Source organism: Tenrec ecaudatus, chromosome 1, assembly GCF_050624435.1.
Source record: "Tenrec ecaudatus isolate mTenEca1 chromosome 1, mTenEca1.hap1, whole genome shotgun sequence".
NCBI lineage: Eukaryota > Metazoa > Chordata > Mammalia > Afrosoricida > Tenrecidae > Tenrec > Tenrec ecaudatus.
This window is the reverse complement of record NC_134530.1, coordinates 321,409,890-321,430,255: the sequence shown is the minus strand read 5'-3', so window position 1 is coordinate 321,430,255 and position 20,366 is coordinate 321,409,890. Positions and strand designations below refer to the sequence as shown.

At 43.6% G+C, this 20,366-nt stretch overlaps 1 protein-coding gene and 1 non-coding gene across 2 annotated transcripts in view; both read right to left on the bottom strand.

Annotated features, from left to right (window-relative positions):
- DEK (DEK proto-oncogene) overlaps positions 1–19,333 on the bottom strand; it is a 30,634-nt gene extending 11,301 nt beyond the window's left edge. The window contains exons 1-7 of the mRNA XM_075533424.1: positions 19,171–19,333; positions 18,789–18,959; positions 12,229–12,330; positions 11,875–11,984; positions 10,770–10,864; positions 9,817–9,937; positions 5,666–5,854 (exon numbers count right to left, since the gene is read on the bottom strand). Of these exons, the coding sequence (XP_075389539.1) occupies positions 5,666–5,854; positions 9,817–9,937; positions 10,770–10,864; positions 11,875–11,984; positions 12,229–12,330; positions 18,789–18,942 (771 nt within the window). The 5' untranslated portion in view covers positions 18,943–18,959; positions 19,171–19,333. The remainder of the gene's footprint in view (positions 1–5,665; positions 5,855–9,816; positions 9,938–10,769; positions 10,865–11,874; positions 11,985–12,228; positions 12,331–18,788; positions 18,960–19,170) is intronic.
- On the bottom strand, positions 7,053–7,187 carry LOC142437929 (small nucleolar RNA U109). The gene has a single exon (XR_012782428.1). It is a non-coding gene; the product is annotated as a small nucleolar RNA U109 (small nucleolar RNA).
- Positions 19,334–20,366: the final 1,033 nt, after the last annotated feature.

Genomic DNA, 20,366 nt, shown 5'->3' with positions numbered 1-20,366 from the left:
CTTTGAGCCTCTTTTAAAATGATTGAAAACGTCAGCAGTTATAGGAAAAGCAGTGTGTGGCACTATAACAGAAAACAGTTGGATACCTAAAATACCAATACCACTGTATTGATTAAACCCGAGTCTGTTAATAACATTTCTAGGAAAAAATTAGCAAGTTGAAAGAGAAAAACCGAGTTTCCCCAGTAAAATGATTTAAAAAAAGGAAAGATTGATTGGACAAAGATAAAAAGGTTTCCCCAATAAAATGATTAAAAAAAAAAAAAGAAACATTGGGGAAAAAAAGAAACATTGAATGGACAAAAAAAGATTAAAAGAAAAACTGAGTTTCCAAATTATGGTAGGATTTTAAAGTAGACTCTGGATTGCTCCAGGTGAACATGTAGTAATTCAATCGGGAGCATCAAAGATTATAGGTATTTTTGCTATGCCAAAGGAGAGCAGACGAAGTGATAGCTGCCATAATGTAAGACAGTACAGATTGTAGTGCAATCTGAAGGGTCTAAAAATTAAAGATAGGCTTTTAAAAAATTCCAGATGTGCTTTTATGTCTGGGGTAACCATGAAGGTACACGCCTGGGAAAGCAGGCACAAGCACTTTCAGGAAGCAAAAGTTTCAAACTCCTGGGAGAGGAACGTTTACCTCTCTTATAGGCAGCAGGCTCTTGGAGGAGGGTCTCCAAAGACGTCTATCAGAGCCAGAATCCTGTCCTCACAGCAGAAAGGCTGTACTGGGTGAACAGGCCAACAAAATAGAAGCTAGCTTAAAACACACCATTCTTTTAACATCCCGGCTGAGGAAACCCAGAGCGCCAAGAGTAAAGAATGTGCAAGCCTCAGCAATCTCACCCGAGTCGGAGGCAAGGACGCCTGCGTGGCTGCGCAGTGATGCTTCATCATCTTCAACCAACAGCCCTACAGAGTCCCACAATCCCCTGAGCAAGCATAGGGCCGAAGAATTCTTAGTTTTCTTGAAAGAACACAGAACCTCCACGTTTCATCCTCCCATCACTAAATGATCCCTCCAAATGGCCAAATATGTACTGTTGCTAGGTGTCCTGGAGTCAATCCTGACTCTCAGCGACCCAATGTACAACAGATCGAAACACTTTCTGGTCTTTGCCACGCTCCCAATTGTTCGTGTGTCTCAGCCCATTGTTGCAGCCACTCTGTTAATCCATCTTTTTGTGAGCCTTCCTTTTTCCTTTCACCAAGCACGTTGTCCTTCTCTAGAGACTGGTCTCACCTGACATGTCCAAAGTCCAAGAGATAGAGATGAAGTCTCACCATCTTTGCCTTTAAAGAAAATTTTAAGTGGAAGTCACCCCAGCTTGGCAAAGATTGTAGTTTACTAAACGTTCTACTTCACATTTGCCTTCCACCTACAGAGAAGGTAGCATTCCTGGTGGCCCGTGGGTTAGCACAAGATCAGCAGTTTGAATGTACCACCCGCTCTGAGTCACAATCAACTCCATGGCAGCGGGTTTGATTTTTGATATGAAAATGGGAAAACAAATTAGACCTCCTAGCTTCCCCGGCAGCTAAAGATGACCAGAAACAGGTCCACTAGGAGAGAAAGAGCCGTTTGCGCTTCCCTTCTTGGAACATGGGTACAATGCCTACAAAGCACGAATCACAAGGCAGGCCAGGATGGGTAAAGGCGCCTGAAAATTTTGCCTCCTTTTTCTTAACTTCACTGGCCTAGAACAACCAGCCTTTGGAGTTAACACAAAGGAAAGTCAACTGTTGTGGACATTAGTAAGGTCTTGAATTATCTGTACTTGGAAGCACTCCTGGCACATGGGGCTGCACAGGTTAATTCTAAATACTCAAAAAGAGTTTTACTTTATAATTTTCTGAACAGGGTACTATAAAAACAATAGATAACAAAAACTAAAGAACAGTGTTACAAAATGAAAACAGAAATAAGTATGCTTTCAAGCATCTAAACGACTACACTCTTTTCTTCCATGTGGGAGACAATCCAGTTCTGTTCTAGCAGAGCATTCTGTACCTACAGATCAACACCTGTGAATGGGATGCCAGAGCATGTTTAACCCCAGGTTCCCTTGAGCAGTATTCCCATACAAATGATGCTAAGCCATATAGGCTAATATAGCAAACAGCTGATCTGGAAAACTCTCGGATCTACCGACACCTATCTTCTCATTTTAAAGAAATGTGACCCACTATTGTCTTCACACTGTCCACCGATCTCGTCCTGTTGTTGGGTGTGGTAGAGCGCGGGCTCTGCAGCATCATGAGCTTACTTACAACAGAACAAAGCAACGGCCAGATCGGTGTCAGTCCACCTTGTTGAGTGGCGGCCTTTTTCGATTCCCTTCTACTTGACATAAGGATCTTCGGGGGTTAGTCTCTAAGGAATATTCTGGCTGTACTTCTTCCAGGAGAGATGGCTTTTTCTGGCCGTCCACGGTACTTCCAAAATTCTTCCCCAACACCATAATACAAATGCCTCAAGTCCCCTGCACTCTTTTATCCTTGTCCAACTTTCACATCCATGTGCGGTCATTAAAAACAAGCAACACCATCGTCTCTGAAGTGACGTGTTTGCTCTCTTGTGTAGTGGACTTGCCCACTTCAATACACTGTTCTAATAAGAACACAGCCCAGAAACACATCAGTAATAAAGGTCAGAATTGCAATTTTATAAAGGAGTTATCTACTGCTTCACATTCAGAAAGATGACTTAATTCCGAGGAAAATGAAGACTTAACCACTGTGAGAACCACAGCACAACACAGATCATGAACTAGGTTATGGAGAAACTCAACCAAAATGTCTTAATAACGATCACTTTCCATGCTACATGTGATCTGTTTCTTGTAACAGACTTGAAAGACTACCAATTGTTTTATCCACACGTTTAAAAAGTCTACACTTGGAAAAAAAGAATTTACATATAAATTAAGTACCTTACTATTTAGTTTGCATAAATTAAGCACCTTACTCTTCTACACAGCTACAAGAAAATGTGAAAATTATCAAGCGAATGAAAAATTCTACCTCATTTGGCCAAGTTATTTCATTTGGGATCAGATTTCAATATAAGAAGTTTAAGCATTAAATTATATTGCAGATCATGTAGCCCAATGCACTCAATTTCTAGAGGATACCAGAAATAGCAGTCTACCAGGCACTCTACAAATCTAAAGCAGAGTAAGAAGCTGATCTTAATTGGAGGGTCTTTTACATAGGAAAGGAATAATCTGATTAAGGATAGGAACAGAATAAAAGTTTAATAATTCTGACATGTTGCAATTCTTTTCTCTGTAGCCCTATCTTTCTGGTATCACAGCATCGTCCAAAAATACCTCCAATTACACAAGGTTGCCACTTGAGTCTTCAAAATAACATAAAAACAAAGTTGCCATAGAAACGGTGTCCCTCCCCCCAGCTGACACCTCTCCGGGATTCAGAGGAGGATGGCCCTGACTGGGAAGGGCTCTTCAGAGAACTAGGAAAGAAGGGCAACTCCTGGACGGAAATGTGCCAGCGGCCCGAGGCGCTGTTTTAGCCCAGCCGCCACTGGAATTCTATTTCCTCAAGTCTGTCAATATCATCTCAGGCACAAACGCCACCCAAGGAAACATAGCACGGCTTCCACATCGCCTGATGTCTGTGAAAGGAAGTTTGCAGTGTCCCCCCATCCTTCCCCTACACGGATTCTCATCATCTGAACTTGGGTTTCTAACAATCAATTATAACCCATGGGACTGGAGAAGTTAAGGCTTTGATTTATGGATACTGTGAAAAATAATAAAAACGAACATGAAATATCCTCATTTTCCATCTTATACCTTTGGAATGGCTGGAAGACTAGATTTAGAAATCTTCGTAGTGATAAAAAGCCATTCATACTAATATGTACAGCACAGCACTGGCCAGTGAATGCAACCCCACAAGGCTAGGACACTAAATTACAGTATTCAATCAACTTGCCTAGGGCTCCAAGGCTCCAGTGCCACATGTCCGCTATGGGAAAGTTAATGTTTACATCTAACGTTTCATACTCTAGCTCTTTCCTTAAAATGACACATAAGTTATACGAAAAACACTTTTACTGCAAAAAATGCCAGTATCATGCATATACGTCAACATGTTTTCCCCCTAGATTACCTTAAAACCCCAGCATGGAGACTACTATATTAAAAACATGAGATATGTTTTTTTTGGTGGGGGAGGGAGTGGGGGGGGCAAGAGGGGGAGGAGACACACCCATACAAACCTCCACACCGATACCAAGGTTGGATATATAGCTCACCATAATATATAATTGATCAAAGATTCAAGAGAATGGGGGAGGGACGGGATAAATGAGGAGCATATACTAAGGGCTCAAGAAATTGTTTTGGAAACGTTGATGGCAACATATGTACAAGTGTGCTTAATACAACTGAATGACGGATCGTTACAAGATTGTAAGAACCCCCAATAAAATGATTTTTTTTAAAAGATAAATTGAAATTAGTGTCAAGCACCTGCTAGACTTATAACTTTCTTTTGAATTATTTGTAAAACCTGACATTTAAACAAGTTTGAATTTTAATCACCTCAAGACAAATATACACTGCATGCATACATATCTATGACATCTAAGTGTCAGCTAATTGTTATCCCTCCACTTCAGTGGCTCTCAACTGGCTGGAATCTTGGCCCCTGGAGGACAGTTGGCAAAGCTCAGAGACACCTGCGGTGTTCACACTGCTGGGTGAGCGGGCGCCACTGCATCTAGTGGCGAACATTCTACAATGCACCAGACAGCCCCACCAGAGTTACCTGACCCCAAATGTCAAGTCAACATTATTCAAGTTCCTAATCAAGGAAAAAGATGACCCAAATTATAAAACAGAGCTCGGACCTGAAGGGGCCAAGGAAAGAAGCTGTTTCCCCAAGCACAATTAACAATAGGAACCTATTGTCTGTCTTGTTCCTACTCCTTTGCTGAGGAGTCGCGTCAAGGAGAAGGTAGAGTCCACAATTTTAATTTCTTCTGCCGCTATCCTCTTCGTGAAGTTTCACTTTAGAAGTTAAAACAATCCCAGTATTTTTATAAATACTCCAAAGTAGAAGAAAAGAGAAGGCATTATGAAGCAACGCAAAACATCACTACCAGTCAAAATAACGTCAAATACTGTTATTCCCACTAAATCACCCCGTCAAGAGTTGGAAGTGTCTTGATGGTATTGAGAAAAGGAGAGGGGAAAATGGTGGTCTTGAAGCTCTTGCTTTTTGCATGAACTAATTAAATGGCTCGAGTCAAAGATAAATTAATACACTATAAATGTTCTAAAACACCCCACTCCTGTGTGCTCCTATTTAGGCTATGCAGCACCCCACATCCCCTTTCCCCTGCTCTTCTTGTTCTCCAGGACCAGCCCAGGGGCTGTTCAAATTCACCCACTACCCTCACTCTTCCTAACTTACACTCTGGAGATGGCAGCGAAATGGAAAATTCCTTGATGCAAAGGGCTTACACTTAACTAATACTTCTGTGTCTTCAGAATTAACTACCAATAGATGGTTCTGTGGATATAGTTACGAAAATTGATGTTTTCTGGTCCCTTGTATAACAAGGCTCAATTTAACACTTCCCACCGGAAAGTGACAGAGGAAGAAGGAAGAAAGGAGTAAGACATCTCACCTCTTCCTCACTTTCCTTATCTTCATCATCTGAAGACTCTTCCTGGCTTTTCTTTTCATCTTCATCACTACTAGATTCATCTGACAAAATCTCGGGACATTTGGTTCGCTTAGCTTTCCTCGCCATTCCGGAACTGCTGCGCTCTTTTTTGCTGCCTTTGCTGGAAGATTTTTTGGACTTGGGCAAAGGCTACATAAAAAAATAAGCAAAACAACAGCAAAAACCGGTTAACACCAATGAAAATTTTTTCTTGTCTTAAAAAAGGTCCATTGCCTAATTCGACAAATTAACAAAGAATCATTTATAGTTACCTTGTCTGGCTAATCAACACATTTTGTACAGCCAATAAAACCTTCATGGAAAAAAAACAAACGCCCTTTTGATTTTATTCTAAATAGTTAGCAAAAGATTCACCACAAATGTTGAAAAGACTGCATTCTGGGTGTGACACAGGACTGGAAGGTGATATACAGTGTTACTTACTCAGTTATTTACACTTTACTGTGACGATATTCTCATCCTACAAGCACGTAGCCAGGGGGCAGCAGGGGTCGCATTGTGGGAGGGACCCTGGGTTTAGATGAATGGTGGTGGGGTGTTTTGGAGGAGGAAATTAAAAAATGGCGGTCCAACATCAACATGCAATCGGTCACTGAATTACACATGTATAAGCTGCCGTGCTGGCAGATGCTTTGGTGTTTTCACCGTAAGAAATAAAGTCATCTAGAAGAACTGATTTCGAGGGACCTTCTAATCTAAGGGTAAGATGCACCCAGCCATTAAAAGAATGAAACCAGACTACACATCTTGAATCTGTGATGTATCTATCCTGAACATCAATAGTGTTCTTTTGTAATAACTCCGTCCTCTACTTTCAGTATAAATCCCATAACCAAACTCTGCCACGGAGATTTCAACTCCCAACAGTGCTACAGACAGACTAAAACTGCCCACCAGGTTTCCATGGCTCTATCTTCATGGAAGCAGACAGCCAGTTTTCATCCACGTAGAGGGTGGGCCTTCATCCACTGACCTTTCAGGTGGCCGCTGAGCACTAACCATTGCACCAGCAGAATGCCTTACTTCCGGTGTGGCTGCACAATACTCTTTCCAATTCAATGAAGTTAATTTAAACTCTATGAACGCCGGGAATAGTGATTACAAAAGCTAATTAAGATCCACAAATAATTGCATAGCTATTACTTCAATATTCAATTAAACCATGCATTTTTAAAAGCACAGATCACTTGAGGAAAATGATTTGATTCTAATAACCAACACAATTAATTTTTAAATGCTATGGGGATATTTGCTAAATTCTGAAGTGACAAACCATGCATAGCCAAAGGCTCAGAAAATAAATACACTAAGGAATTTTTTCTTCCTTTTATGTAGGAGAAATATACTACTACTCAACCTCAACTCTAAGGTTGGTAGCCCTGAGAGCTCCGTTTTTAATGTAGCATATTATGGATGCATTCCTGCTCCTACAGGAATGAGGAACAGGCACTTCCATATGCAATATCCTAAAACCATGGATATGTATACATATATGTGTGTATGTGTGTGTGTGTGTATATATATATATATATACATACTCTCCCAGTTTCTGCAAAGACTTTATATTTTGGGGGGTGGGTGGGGAGAGGGGGCACGGCACTCAGTCCTTCTTGGCAGCAGCCTTCCTCATGGCGGCCAGCACATTGCTCAGCTCCTCTCTTCCTCTTGGCCCAGATGTGTGTCCACCAGCTTCTTGATGAACTTAAGTGCCCGCTTGTCCTTGGAGACCTTGAGCAGCTCCATGGCCCTTCACTCATAGGGCGCAAAGCCACACACTTCCCAGATCATGTCCCACATGAACTTGGTGTGCTTGGTGAGGTGTCTGCAGCGGCGGCAGCTGTGCCTCGGCTTGCTCACATTCTTGGTCACCTCGTGGCCCTTATCGAGGCCCATGGCCATCGGGTAGCGAACAGCCATGGCTGCGACTCTTCGATGGCTGTCGCGGTGGAAGGAAGCATCATGGGTCTTTTTTATGTTCTTAAATTTCTGCCTATATTCGGGGCCTTCAAACAGTTGTGGAAAAATGGAACTAAAAGACAATGGAATTTCCCCAGGAATGTTTTGAAGCGCCTATTATGTTTTATACCTAGTAAAAGCATTAAATGACAACTCCAGAACACAATCTTAAGATATTCAACTGTACAGACGTCTGTGGAAATTTGAGATAACTTATTTTGTGAAACTATCAAAAACATGGATCCTTTCCCCCAGGAAAGCCCAGTCTCCCGGAGGTCACTGTAACTTGCACAAAAATCAGGAAAAAGTGGCCACTTTGTATAAACGTACTGTTCCACACAAGGATTTAACCCAAACCTTCTGAAGGCACACCAGGAAGCAGTCAATCTAGTTCACTCCAGCAATGTTATGGCAGCAGCCCAAGCACAGACCTTTCCCAGAGGGGATTTTCCTACAAAAAGGTAAGCAGCTACCCTTGTAAATTTCAATACTTAACATTCAATTCAAGCCCAGGAATCAAATCCACTTGGGTAAATTCCCTGATGGCCTAGCTGGAGAAAGGGGCAACTACTCCCTGTTCAAACCTTCACCATTCATGTGAAATTCAGGACATACGTGCACTAGAAACATGGGATAAGGCTCACTACCCTGAATTTAAGGAGCCAGGTGCAGAAAGTAAGAAATAATCTGTATATAGAATTAGCAATATGGTGCCTAGATGGGTGCTGGATAAATCTGTGCACACAAGTGAAAAGATGGTAATGCACCCAAGTAACCAAAATACAACCCCCAAAGTTCAATGAGGTACTATTTTTAAATACACACAGTATTTTAGAACTTCTCTACACCGACTCTAAAAATAGCTGAATCTATTAATCAGCAGTCAGCGTTAACAGCATTTTCTTTTTGGGAACAAAATCTGATGGCAAATAAAATTAAGTAGGTAGATAGTAAATAATCACTAATTAACTACTGTGTGGTACCTTACCAATTTTCAGATCGTTAGGAGGAAGAAGTAGTAATAAATAAAATTACAGCATCTTTTGTCCATGATGTGAGCAAAAAACAGCTTGCTCCCATCAGGTCAAGTTGTATTACATTATCATAAGAACAGTTAGGAAAATCTGGCTGTAAGAAAAAACGTGGTCTTCCATGTGTGGTCCATGGATCCTGAGGGTTCCTGAAACCTTTCAGGGGTCTGCAAGGTCAAAACAGTGTCCAGGCTTTTGCATGGTCTGTCTCTGCACAGATAATGCCACAGCACAGCTGAGTGCCTCGGAGGACTGCAGGGACAGCAATCTCTACTAATAAAGACGCCCGTATTCCCCACCACCCATCAGCTGTTATTGTTAATGAACTTCAAAACACCGCCAGAGTCGATTCGCCTGATAGCAAAACAAGAAGACAAATTAGAACTGCTCCCTAGGGTTTCCTAGACTTGAGACAGGACAGGATAGCCTCATCTTTCTCCTGCGGAGTAGTTGGTGGATTTGAACCACCAAGCTTGCAATTAGCAGCGCAATGCTTAGTGTATGGGGACATATAAATTAGGTTTTAGGAAGATTAGAAACTAAGAACCGGTTACCACCATGCCGAGCTCTAGGGCTCCTTTGAGACTGGTGAACACCCAATCCAAGTAATCTAACACAACCCTGCTCCCCACCACCAAGTTGATGCCGACTCAGAGTGACCCTATAGGAGAGTTGCCAAGCCTGCAACTAGTCAATAGAGTAGAAAGCCCCCTCTCTCTCTCATGGAGCACCTGGTGGTTACAAAGGGGCAATTTTGCTGTTAGCAGCACAATGTGCTGACGCCTTGCCACCACGGAAGGTCTCCGTGTTGTTCCAGGATCTAGCAAATACCCAGTTCCTGAGGACACTAGCTGCTACTCAATCCTGTCCTTCCGATCCTTTCTAAAGCCATAGCCCTTGTCGCTTACTTTCTAACACCTCGTGATCTCTACACCATGTCATAAAACCCTCCAAAGTACACTGATGGTAGACAGACTCTTTAAACGTAGGAGGTACTGCTGAACGCTAACAGCAATGACGTTGTTAACTAACTTATTATCTCGTAAAAAGAATGACGTGGCAATAAAGATCACGGCTATGAAAGAGTACAAAACGAATACTCACCTTGCCAGAAGGCTTTGGATGCATTAAGAAATTCAAGATCCGCTTCACCAGTTCACTATTTACACCTGATCTTTCCAAATCAAGAACCTCACAGATGCTCTTTAGCATAGCATTTCTGAACCTAAAATGGAAGAAACCATGGTGATTGTTACGCAGGGCGATGTTTTAACATTTCCCACAATATAAAAGCAACCAATGGTCAATCAATCCAGTCTGCTCAGTCACAAACCCACAAAAAGCAGCCAAGTTTCTTGGAATCTTAGATGTAGTCCTAATCATTTTGACTAGTGCACTAAATCCAATTCAAACATTCTTGGCAAACTGAGAACGCCACTTACCAATTAAAAGCCGTAAAAAGAGTAATAAGTTAACCAGGTTAATTCATGAAAAATGATGCAACATTACACTTTTCACTTCTGTAAAATTCACCGTCTGATGATTAAACATTTTCTCTTTAGCACTGAGATAATACTTCAATCAAGGATAAGGTAATCCATCTGTAATAGTTAAAGCTCTTCCACTACAGGGTCTTCATAAACCAACACTCAAGAATCTCCCCCATCTAGCTTGCATTACTGAAATGTATTTGTTTCCATCAAATTCATTACTTTCAAAAGGTTTACATGGTACGTACAAAGACAGAGGGACCAAGGAGAGAACTGGAAAACATTTTTTCTTATGTTGAATTTTGGGCTATATGAATGGTTTTTCTGGCATTCCTTAATGATTCTGGAATCATTCACTTCACTATCATTCATAGTGACATACACTCTATCATGGAAACGAAGACATTCCACAGTATTAGTTAAGAAGACAAGCCAAAGTTTGGCATGTAAAGCGGAATTAATTGACTGAAAATGTACAACTGGTCAAATTTATAAGTGAAAAAAAAAAAAAGGATTATTTTAAAATACATTTTGATCAAAGCAGGTTATGTATAAAAATAAACTTACTTCTTCAACATTTCTTCCTTCTTTTTATATTGGGCACTTCCTTTTTCAAATGGAAAGCCACTGAACTGACCCACATTCTTCTTTAATGAGGACACCTGGAAACATTTCTCTTATTATTAATACTGTATGTTACCCAGTCACGTAAACAAGAGAAATTCAAAGCCAGTTGCTATCTCCAAATTACATTTCATTTTCTACCTTTGATTCTCAATGGAACAGAAGGTATTCATTACTAACATTATAAAAGGTCTACACATTTGAAAAATCACAATGTGAATCTAATGTCCAGCTGAGCATTCTTATTGGTAATTATGAAGCCACAACTATTTGTTATCTGACAGTATCAAGGGATATGGAAGTTCCCACTTAAGAGACAGCCCCTTTCCTAAGTAATTCACTCCATTATTTTCCAAGTCAGGAAATCAGATTTTATTCTTCCGAGATGTGAAAGAACAGAGAGCGCACCCCAAGAGCAGGTACCATTTGCTAGCAATGAGACTTGTATAAAAGTATATTGATGCGCATAGAACATGATAATTGGGGTGAAAATAAATTATACCACGCTTCAGGCATTCTAAGTGTTAAAACATTACCTGGCCCATGCAAAACCCAAAGCCATTCCCTGAATCATATCTAAGTACATAGATAATAAACACGTGTACAGTGAAGAAACTGAGTAAAAGAAACATTGATTTAGTCAAATAAATCCTTTAGCGAAGAATTGCTACATTACGCATTAGGCATTTGTGCAACCTGAAATATAATTGTACTGAATCATTTATTCCAAATAGTCAGGCTATCCCAAACAAAATTGACCCCAAAGCATTTAACCATCAGTAAGACCATCACAATTGAGATTTCATAATTAGAAACCTCCATATGGGGTAAAAATAAGCGCAGTAAAGAGAGCCCAGGATATCGCAGACCAAGTTGCTAAAAGCTAGTTCTGCGTCCTATGACGGCCACTTTCTGAGTACCTGTCTCAGATTGCTCATGTGTTCATTGCTACTACCTATGGTCATCTCCAGGACAAAATTTACGCTACTATTATGAAGTTATTTTAATACTTCAGCTACAAACTTAAAGGTATTTTAAAAAGTCTTACTGTGCCTGGTCTGTTGTAAAGCAGTTTGTGTAGGTTTCTAAGTTCATCCGTTTTCTTCTTACTCAAAAAGAAATGTATCCTTTCAATTTCACAAAGTTTCTGTCCCTTGCCTAAGGGAAACAAACAAACAAACAAACAAAAACTCCCAATAATTAAATCCCCAAAGCTTGTTAATAACTGTACCAATCTTATCTCAATGTGAATTTTCAACAGAATTTACAGTCACTCCAACAGGGCAGATTAAAGAAAACAGTATGAAAAGCTTACCACTTACTAAAACACTAAAAAATTAAGCACCAATAATACTTTGAATATCGAGGCACCTTTGCCACAAAAACAAAAGGCTGGACTGACCTTGTGCAATGGTAAATGGCTCTCTCTGTAAGGAGGAGACTTGCATCGTCAGCCTCTCTACTTTCTTCTTTTCCCTCTTGCCTTCCACAATGAGACTTTTTTCTAGAAATGAATCGAGTAGATCCTAAATTAGAGAACGCTTAAGAGAATACATTGCCTTGATTGCATAAACCTGTAGAACAAGAAACCAGAAACCCATTATCTAATTCTTCTCCAGGGTGATTTTAAGAAGCAAAGGATAAAATCACTTGAGAAATGAACTTCACCAAAGCTTTTTAGGGACTGTTGTTACTTCACTGGCAACCTCCAGTTCAGAAAAACAAATCAGAAGAAAAAGCAAATTTTTCTCCAACTACTTTATGTGTAAAAAAAACTATAGGGGAGAGGACGAGTTGATACCAAGGGCTCAATAGAAAACAAATGTCTAGAAAATAATGATGGTAACTTATGTACAAACATGCTTGATACAACTGATGTGTGTATTGTTACAAGACCTGTAGAGCCCTTAATAAAATGTTAAAAAACAAACAAACCACAACCTAACTAGGCCTTCACTTAAGCCTATTCATTTATACTTTATGAATCTTTATAATTTGTGACTCATCAGAAACAAAAACAACCAAGTTTAGCATAAGAATATCTGTGCTTCAAAAGATTATAGAGAACAATAATTTAGTAACCTGATAAAGACAAAAACATGGAGCAAGAGGCAGAGCAAACCCCCCACTTTCTATTTGGGAGGGCATGATTTTGTTAATTATGAACCAGTGATGTTCACAAGGCCACAAATCACTCTGAACACAGGTCATAACATCCAGGATACATTCCGGAAACCAGGACATGTCGAGACGAGGTGCTGTGCAAATACTACTGTCTTACAAGTCTGGACTCTTTTGTTTTAAAAGATCGTTTTATCAGGGCTTTTAGAACACCGGATTTAATGATTAAGCAGCCCAAACAAGCTTCAAGCCTCAACAGTGATCACAGGTGTGCGAGAGGACCACATGTTTGTGCTTGGTCCTCCACCACATTAGCAATCTCTCCAGATTAGAAATCGGTCCCTCTCAACATTGTCTTTAGCGATGCAGCTTTCAGCAGCTTATCCTTTAAACCTTGGAGAATTTGTTTCTAAAGTCTGTCATGGTTGTGACGCACATACCTATACAGCAAGCAATGGCATTCATCCCTTTTTCACCTGTCTGCTTCCATACACATTTCGTTCCCCACACCTTAAGGTGTCCTTCTGCTCTGTCCTATGGGGCAGCCATGAGTCGGAAGTGACTAAGCAGCAGTGGGTTGGGGTTGTTTAATGATCTTTTTGTTTCATTCTGAATCAGTATTTCAGCTTTGCCTCCTGCTGATTCGATCCCTAGTCTGTTGCATTCCAATGTCAAGATGTACTGCACAGTCATTCTTTTGAAAGAAATGTTACAGGGAAGAGAATACTACAGAACTGAGAAGATGGCAACACATGAGATGAGATGCTGCTGCTTAGGAATCAGAGCAGTCAGGTGGTACAAGACAGATAAGCTAGTAACGTAAGCATTTATGACTTTGTATTATTGGTCACATATGCAATGCAACATCACACTCCTGGAAGCACCACTGCTGTGCCAGGAGACTTGAGACACACATTACGTGCAGGAAGCTTGTGTTTGCTATGTCCCATCGTCCAACTGAGATTTCTTAACTGTGTAACCAACCACATGTGACTGCAGACTAAAATACTGTTAGAAATTGCCTGGGGGGAAAAATTGCCTGAATGGGCAATTTCTACTTCCAGTAAAAATTCATGGTGGTTGGCTATTGATTGATGGAGATTCTTCCATTCATTCACTTAAATGATTGTTTTATGCAAAGCTGCACGAAGTATGAAGGAAGTTAAACTGACATTGTTTCAGACATTGAATCTCTCTTGAAAAGGAGCAGGTCTACTCAGGGAAATGAGATAAAAAACTTCTATGTAGCTCAAGGAGAAAATGTTTTGGAAATTATGATGGCAATATATGTACAAATGTGCTCAAAACAACTGATGTATGGATTGCTATAAAAGCTGTAAAGAGCCCCCAATAAAATAATTAAAATATTTTTAGATCTAAAAAATAAAAAACTCCCATGTATCAGCTAGCCCCCAAAGGTATTGCCATTGAGTCGATGCTAACAAAAACTAACCCAAGACAGAGCAGAACTGCCCATGTGGATTCCTCACACTGTAAATCTCTGTAGCAGCAGCAGAAAGTTCCATGTTTCTGCCTTAGAGGGGCTGAAGGTTTTGAACCACTAATCTTGAGGTTAGCAGTCCAACATGTAACCCACTACTCCACCAGGCTCCCTGTAAAAAAGTAATATACCTTCATTTATAAAAGTACCATTAGAGGAAAGAACCAGGAGGCAAAGGATATTTATAGAAGTCTAAATAAAGGCATGTACATATGTAAATATATAACAAGAGGGGAATAGAACTATGTACTCATATCTATATGTTAAGAATTGAGGTTACAGATGGACATTGGGCCTCCACTCAAGTGCTCCCTCAACACAAGAACACTTTGTTCTAACAATCTGACATTCTGTGATGCTCACCTTCCCGACACGATCACTAAAGACAAAATGGGTGCATAAGCAAATGTAGTGAAGAAAGCTGATGGTGCCCAGCTATCCAAAGATATAGCATCTGGGGTCTTAAAGGCTTGAAGATAAATATGTGGCCATTTAGCTGAGAAGCAACAAAGCCCACATGGAAGAAGCACACCAGCTTGTGTGATCATGAGTTATCGATGGGATCAAGTATCAGGCATCTAAGACCCAGAACAAAATCATACCCAATGTGAATGGGTAGGGGGGTCATGGAGTGGAGACCTAATGCCCATCTGTAGACAACTGGACATCCCATCACAGAGGGGTCACAGGGAAGACATGAGCCAGTCAGGGTGCAGTATAGCACTGATGAAACACACAACGTTCCTCTAGTTCTTTGGTGCTTCCTTCCTCCCACTATCATGAACTCAATTCTACCTTACAAATTGGATTAGACCTTAGCATGCACTGCTACAGATAAGAGCCTGCAACACAAGGAATCCAGGAGAGATAAACCCCTCCGGGCCAACAAGGAGAGTAGAGATACGAGGAGGATTAGGGGAGCATGGGGGGGGGGAGAGAAAAGGGGAATGGATCACAAGGATCAACCTAGAACCCCCTCCCAGGGGGGCGAAAAATGGACAAGTGGGTGAGGGGTGACAGAGGATGATGTAAGATATGGAAATAATAATCTATAACTTATCAAGGGTTTGTGAGGGAGGGCAAGCGGGGAGGGGAAAGTGCCTGGAAAATGATGATGGCAGCCTATGTGCAGATGTGCTTGACACACTGGATGAATGTATGCATTGTGGTAAGAGATTTAAGAGCCCCCAATAAAAGTATTTGAAAAAATAAAGAAAATAAAGAAAAATAAAAGTGCCACAAATTAAGGAGGGATTACCAGGCATCAAAGAACAAAACATCATATCATTGACTGCACACCTCCATGATAGGATCGCTGAAGACAAATGGGTGCATAAGCAAATGTGGTGAAGAAAGCTGATGGTGCCCGGCTATCAAAAGAGATAGTGTCTGGGGTCTTAAAGGCTTGAAGGTGAACAAGCGGCCATCTAGCTCAGAAGCAAATAAGCCCACATGGAAGAAGCACACCGGCCAGTGCGATCACGAGGTGCCCAAGGGACCAGGTATAAGGCATCATGCAAAAAAAAAAAAAGATATAAGTGTGTGTTTGTATGTGTATGTATGTGTATATGTATGTATATATATGTATATATATATCATATTAAATGAAGGGAGAAGTGCAGAGTGGAGACCCAAGGCCCAAGTGTCGACCAATGGAGATCCCCTCATAGAGGGGTTTAGGAGTGGAGATGGGTTAATTAGGGAGTGAGGTAGTATCGATGAAGAACACAGCTTTCCCCTGGATCCTGGTTGCTTCCTCCCCCCAACTACCATGATCCGAATTCTACCTTGCAGGGCTGGATAGGACAGAGGCTGTACACTGGTGCATATGAGGGTTGGAGGTACAGGGAATCCAGGGTGGATGATACCTTCAGGACCAAGGGTGTGAGGGACGATGCTGGGAGAGTGGAGGGTGAGTGGGTTGGAAAGGGGGAACTGATTACAAGGATCCACATGTGACCTCTTCCCTGGGAGAGGGACAGCAGAGAAGGGGGGAAGGGAGACTCCGGATAGGGCAAGATATGACAAAACAACGATGTATAAATTACCAAGGGCATATGAGGGAGGGGGGAATGGGGAGGGAGGAGGGGAAAAAAAAGAGGACCTGATGCAAGGGGCTTAAGTGGAGAGCAAATGCCTTGAGAATGATTGGGGCAGGGAATGTATGGATGTGCTTTATACAATTGATGTATGTATATGTATGAATTGTGGTAAGAGTTGTATGAGTCCCTAATAAAATGTAAAAGAAGAAAAGAAAAAAAATGATTAGGGCAAAGACTGTACAGATGTGCTTTATACAATTGATGTATGTATATATATGAACGGTGAAAAGAATTGTATGAGCCCCAATAAATTGTTAAAAAAAATAAAATTAACCAACCTCTCAAAAAAAAAAATTAAGGAGGGAATGTTTATTTTGGATTAGGGAAAGGGATCATGATATTGGAGCTGGTTTTGAAGGATAGGAAGACGAAGTAAATTTGCAGTCTAAGATGTATTCTGGCAACTGTACATAAAGAGTTAAAAACAGTTATCACTCCGTTTCCATTGCCCAAGTGATTTGAGGCCTTCCTTTGCCTTTCACTACAGTTCTAACTTTCTACATCAGCGAGTACACAGAAGGTTTCAAAAAGTTAGTGCTAACGTGAAGTGGAAAGGCAATGGAATTTTCCATGAACGTTTGCAGCCCTTTTGAACACCTGGCTGCCCACAGGACAGCTGTGTCATGCAAAACAGAAGCCACAATCATCTTGAAGCTTGCTCATCTCTGTCAATTACTTTCTTGAGCAAATATGGTCATGCCATACACACTCAGCTGCCTGAGACAGAAACCTTGAAGTCACCGGTGAAAATTTTCACTTTTTCTTTCACAAGCCTCAACCACAAAACCACTGGCTAGGTTTGGCCAATCTGACCCCTTGTTTGTCCTGTCAATTTCACTGCCTTGCTTCCACAATACCTTCATTGTGGATTTAAGTTTTCAGAGTTAAGGGGAAGAAAACCCATTCATTAAAAAATAAATGAAGATATCATGCTACAAAAGTTGCTATTTATTCTGGTTCAAAATGGGATTCTCTGACCTCCTGACAATCTCTTAAGTGTTAGTGTTGGCATTTTATATTATTTTTAAGGGACACACAAATAGTCATCATTAGGGGCACGGAAGAGCAAACAACACTAAAGGAAAAAGTGCTGAGAAAGCCTCTGACCAAGAGGCATTGCAGGGAAATAATACCATGAGTATTTTAGAAATCATTTATATTTTGTTCTAGTGTCTTTATATTTAAATGGGGAATATGCTCTTTTTGGAGACCACAAAATTTTAACCAAGCCAAAGGCTGATTCTGTAGTCTAGATGGCATTTGTAAGTGTTGACCAGGGCAACTTTACAGGGCTCGTTAAACCTGTTTGAAAAGTAAACTTCCCATCTCTTCCCCAAGTCTGTCAGAGGTTCAGCTATATGCGAAATAAGTGTAGACTAGGCGAAAATCATCCAACCCAGTCCCTCCCCGCCAAAAAAACCCCGGTATTTGTGATTTGAATCTTCAAAGTGTTAAAAAACAGGAAGTTCCAAGAATAAGCTGGCACCATACCACCTTAAGTGTGGCGTCTTTTTCTCTCACGCCTCCAATCAAAAGCACCCGCCCTCGCTGGAGGCAGACTGCTCCGAAAGTGCTCTTTCCGGGGCCCGTTTTACATGTAACTTTCTCAGCACAGGTGGCGACAGCTTTCACCCGTTTCCTACCGAAAGAACTGTCTGGTACTCGTCTAGTTCAGAACCATCTTTGCTACCAAGCGGCAAAAAATAAACATACTTTAAAATAAGAAAAGAGAGGGCAGTGAATGGGCTAATGTGCTTTACGCAATGGATGCATGTATGGATTGTGATCAGAGTTGTATGAACCCCTAGTACAATGATTTTTTTAAAATAAGAAGATCGCAAAATACACATATATATGTGTGTATGAAAAAACTTCTTTTGATCTTCCGATGGGGTTGCTTTAAAGATCTAGCGATATCGTCACAAAGTCCAATAACTATGCAGTCCAGCTGCCCAGAGATTTTGGGGAGCCAACTCCGGCTTGGTCAAAAGGGGCCCTTCAAGCTTCCCGCCGGACAGACGCGCGCGAAGCTCGCCGAGGGCGGCAAGCAGCCCAGCGCCCCGCTCAAAGCCGCGTCCAGGGCCGGACGTCCAGCGCCCAAGTCCCCGGCGCTGAGGGACACTCGGCTCACGTCCCCGCAAAGCATTGTTTCCCTGCCTCCACGCGCCAAGCAGGCGGGTTCTCCACAGGGGGAAACTTGCGCGTGAAAAAGGCGTCAGGTCCGACCGGACTGCTCACCCTTTTCTTCCTCCTCATCCTCCTCCTCCTCCTCGTCCTCGTCGTCTTCTTCCTCCTCACTTCCCTCGGTCGCGCCGGGCATCTCGGGCTCCTTCTTGGACTCGGGCTGGGCGGCGGCGCCCTCTCCGTCGGCGGCGGGCGCCGAGGACGACATGCTGCGGTGCGGTCGGCCTGCGGGAGCCCGATGGGAAGGTCAGTGACCCCCCCGCCCGCCCGCAGCCCGGGCGGCGCGCTCCCTCCCACTCCGCCTGCCGGCATCCCCAGGCGCGACGCCGCCGGCCAGCCCGCCCCCTCCCCCGCCCCAGGCCGCGTCCAGCCCGCGGCGGGCGGACGGACGGCTCGCGGCTGCCTCCCGGCCTCCTCGGGCCCCGAAGCCGCTCACCGCGGGGCCCGGGCGCCGCGAGCCTGGCACGTGAGGCCGCGAGGAGGCTCCGGGACGCGGCGGCGGCGGCGGCGGCGGACGCTGAGGAGAAGGCGCGCGGGACGCTCTCGCGCGTGACGCTCGCGCCGCGCTCTCCGCTGCCCGGAATCAACACGATTTCAAAATGGCGGTTCGGGAAGGAAAGCGGGAATGCGGCGGCCAATCAGCGGCGCGGGCTGGGAGTTGGCGGGCGCGGGCTGGGCCGGCGGGGCGGGGCTGCGCTTCGCGGGAAGCCCGGGAGGGGCGTCGGCGGGTCCCCGGGCGCGCGGGCCGATGGGCGGGGTCCCGGGACGCGGGCCGAGGGGCGGGGCTACGGGGGGTCCCGGGACGCGGCCGAGGGGCGGGGCTACGGCGGGGTCCCCGGACGCGGGCCGAGGGGCGGGGCTACGGCGGGGTCCCGGGACGCGGGCCAAGGGGCGGGGCGGCTGCGGGGGGCGCGGGCCGAGGCTGCACTTCGCGGGAAGCCCGGGAGGGGCGGCGGCGGGTCCCCGGGCGCGCGAGCCGAGGGGCGGGACTGCGGCGGGGTCCCGGACGGCGGGCCTGCAGCGGGGGGAGGGGCCGAGGGGCGGGGCGGCGGCGGGGTCCCGGGACGAGGCTGCGGGGCGGCCCGGGGCGCGGGCCGAGGGGCGGCGCCCGCTGGCTCTGCTGGGCCCCGGAGGTCCACCGCGGTGGAGTGGGCGAGGCGGCGACGGGACGCCTGGGGGCCTGGGTGCTTCTGGTCTCCACCGGTTTTTCCGGAAAAGAGGCAGCCCCGTGAGGCGCCGGGTTCGGCGTGGGGGAGCAAAGTTCAGAAATCCTGTTTGCAGACCGGGGGCGGGACCTATAAACCCACACGCAATTTTAACGTTAACCAGCCTTTATTGGCCGCTGATGGGGCGACTAGAGCCTAATTCCCCCTAACCCCCAAATGCTTAGAGAGGGAGGGTTTCTCTTTTTAATTTATTAATCGCTTTATTTTGGGGGGTGAGGCCTCTTAAGAATCTTATACCATCAACATTTCCAAAGCATTTGCTTTCTACTAGAGCCCTTGGTATCACCTCTTTTTCCCCCTCCCACCCTCGCGAATCCTTGATCAATTATTGTTTCCTGTCTTACACTGTCAGTTGTCTCCTTTCACCCACTATTTTTGTTATTCGTCTCTTGGGGGCTATATCCAA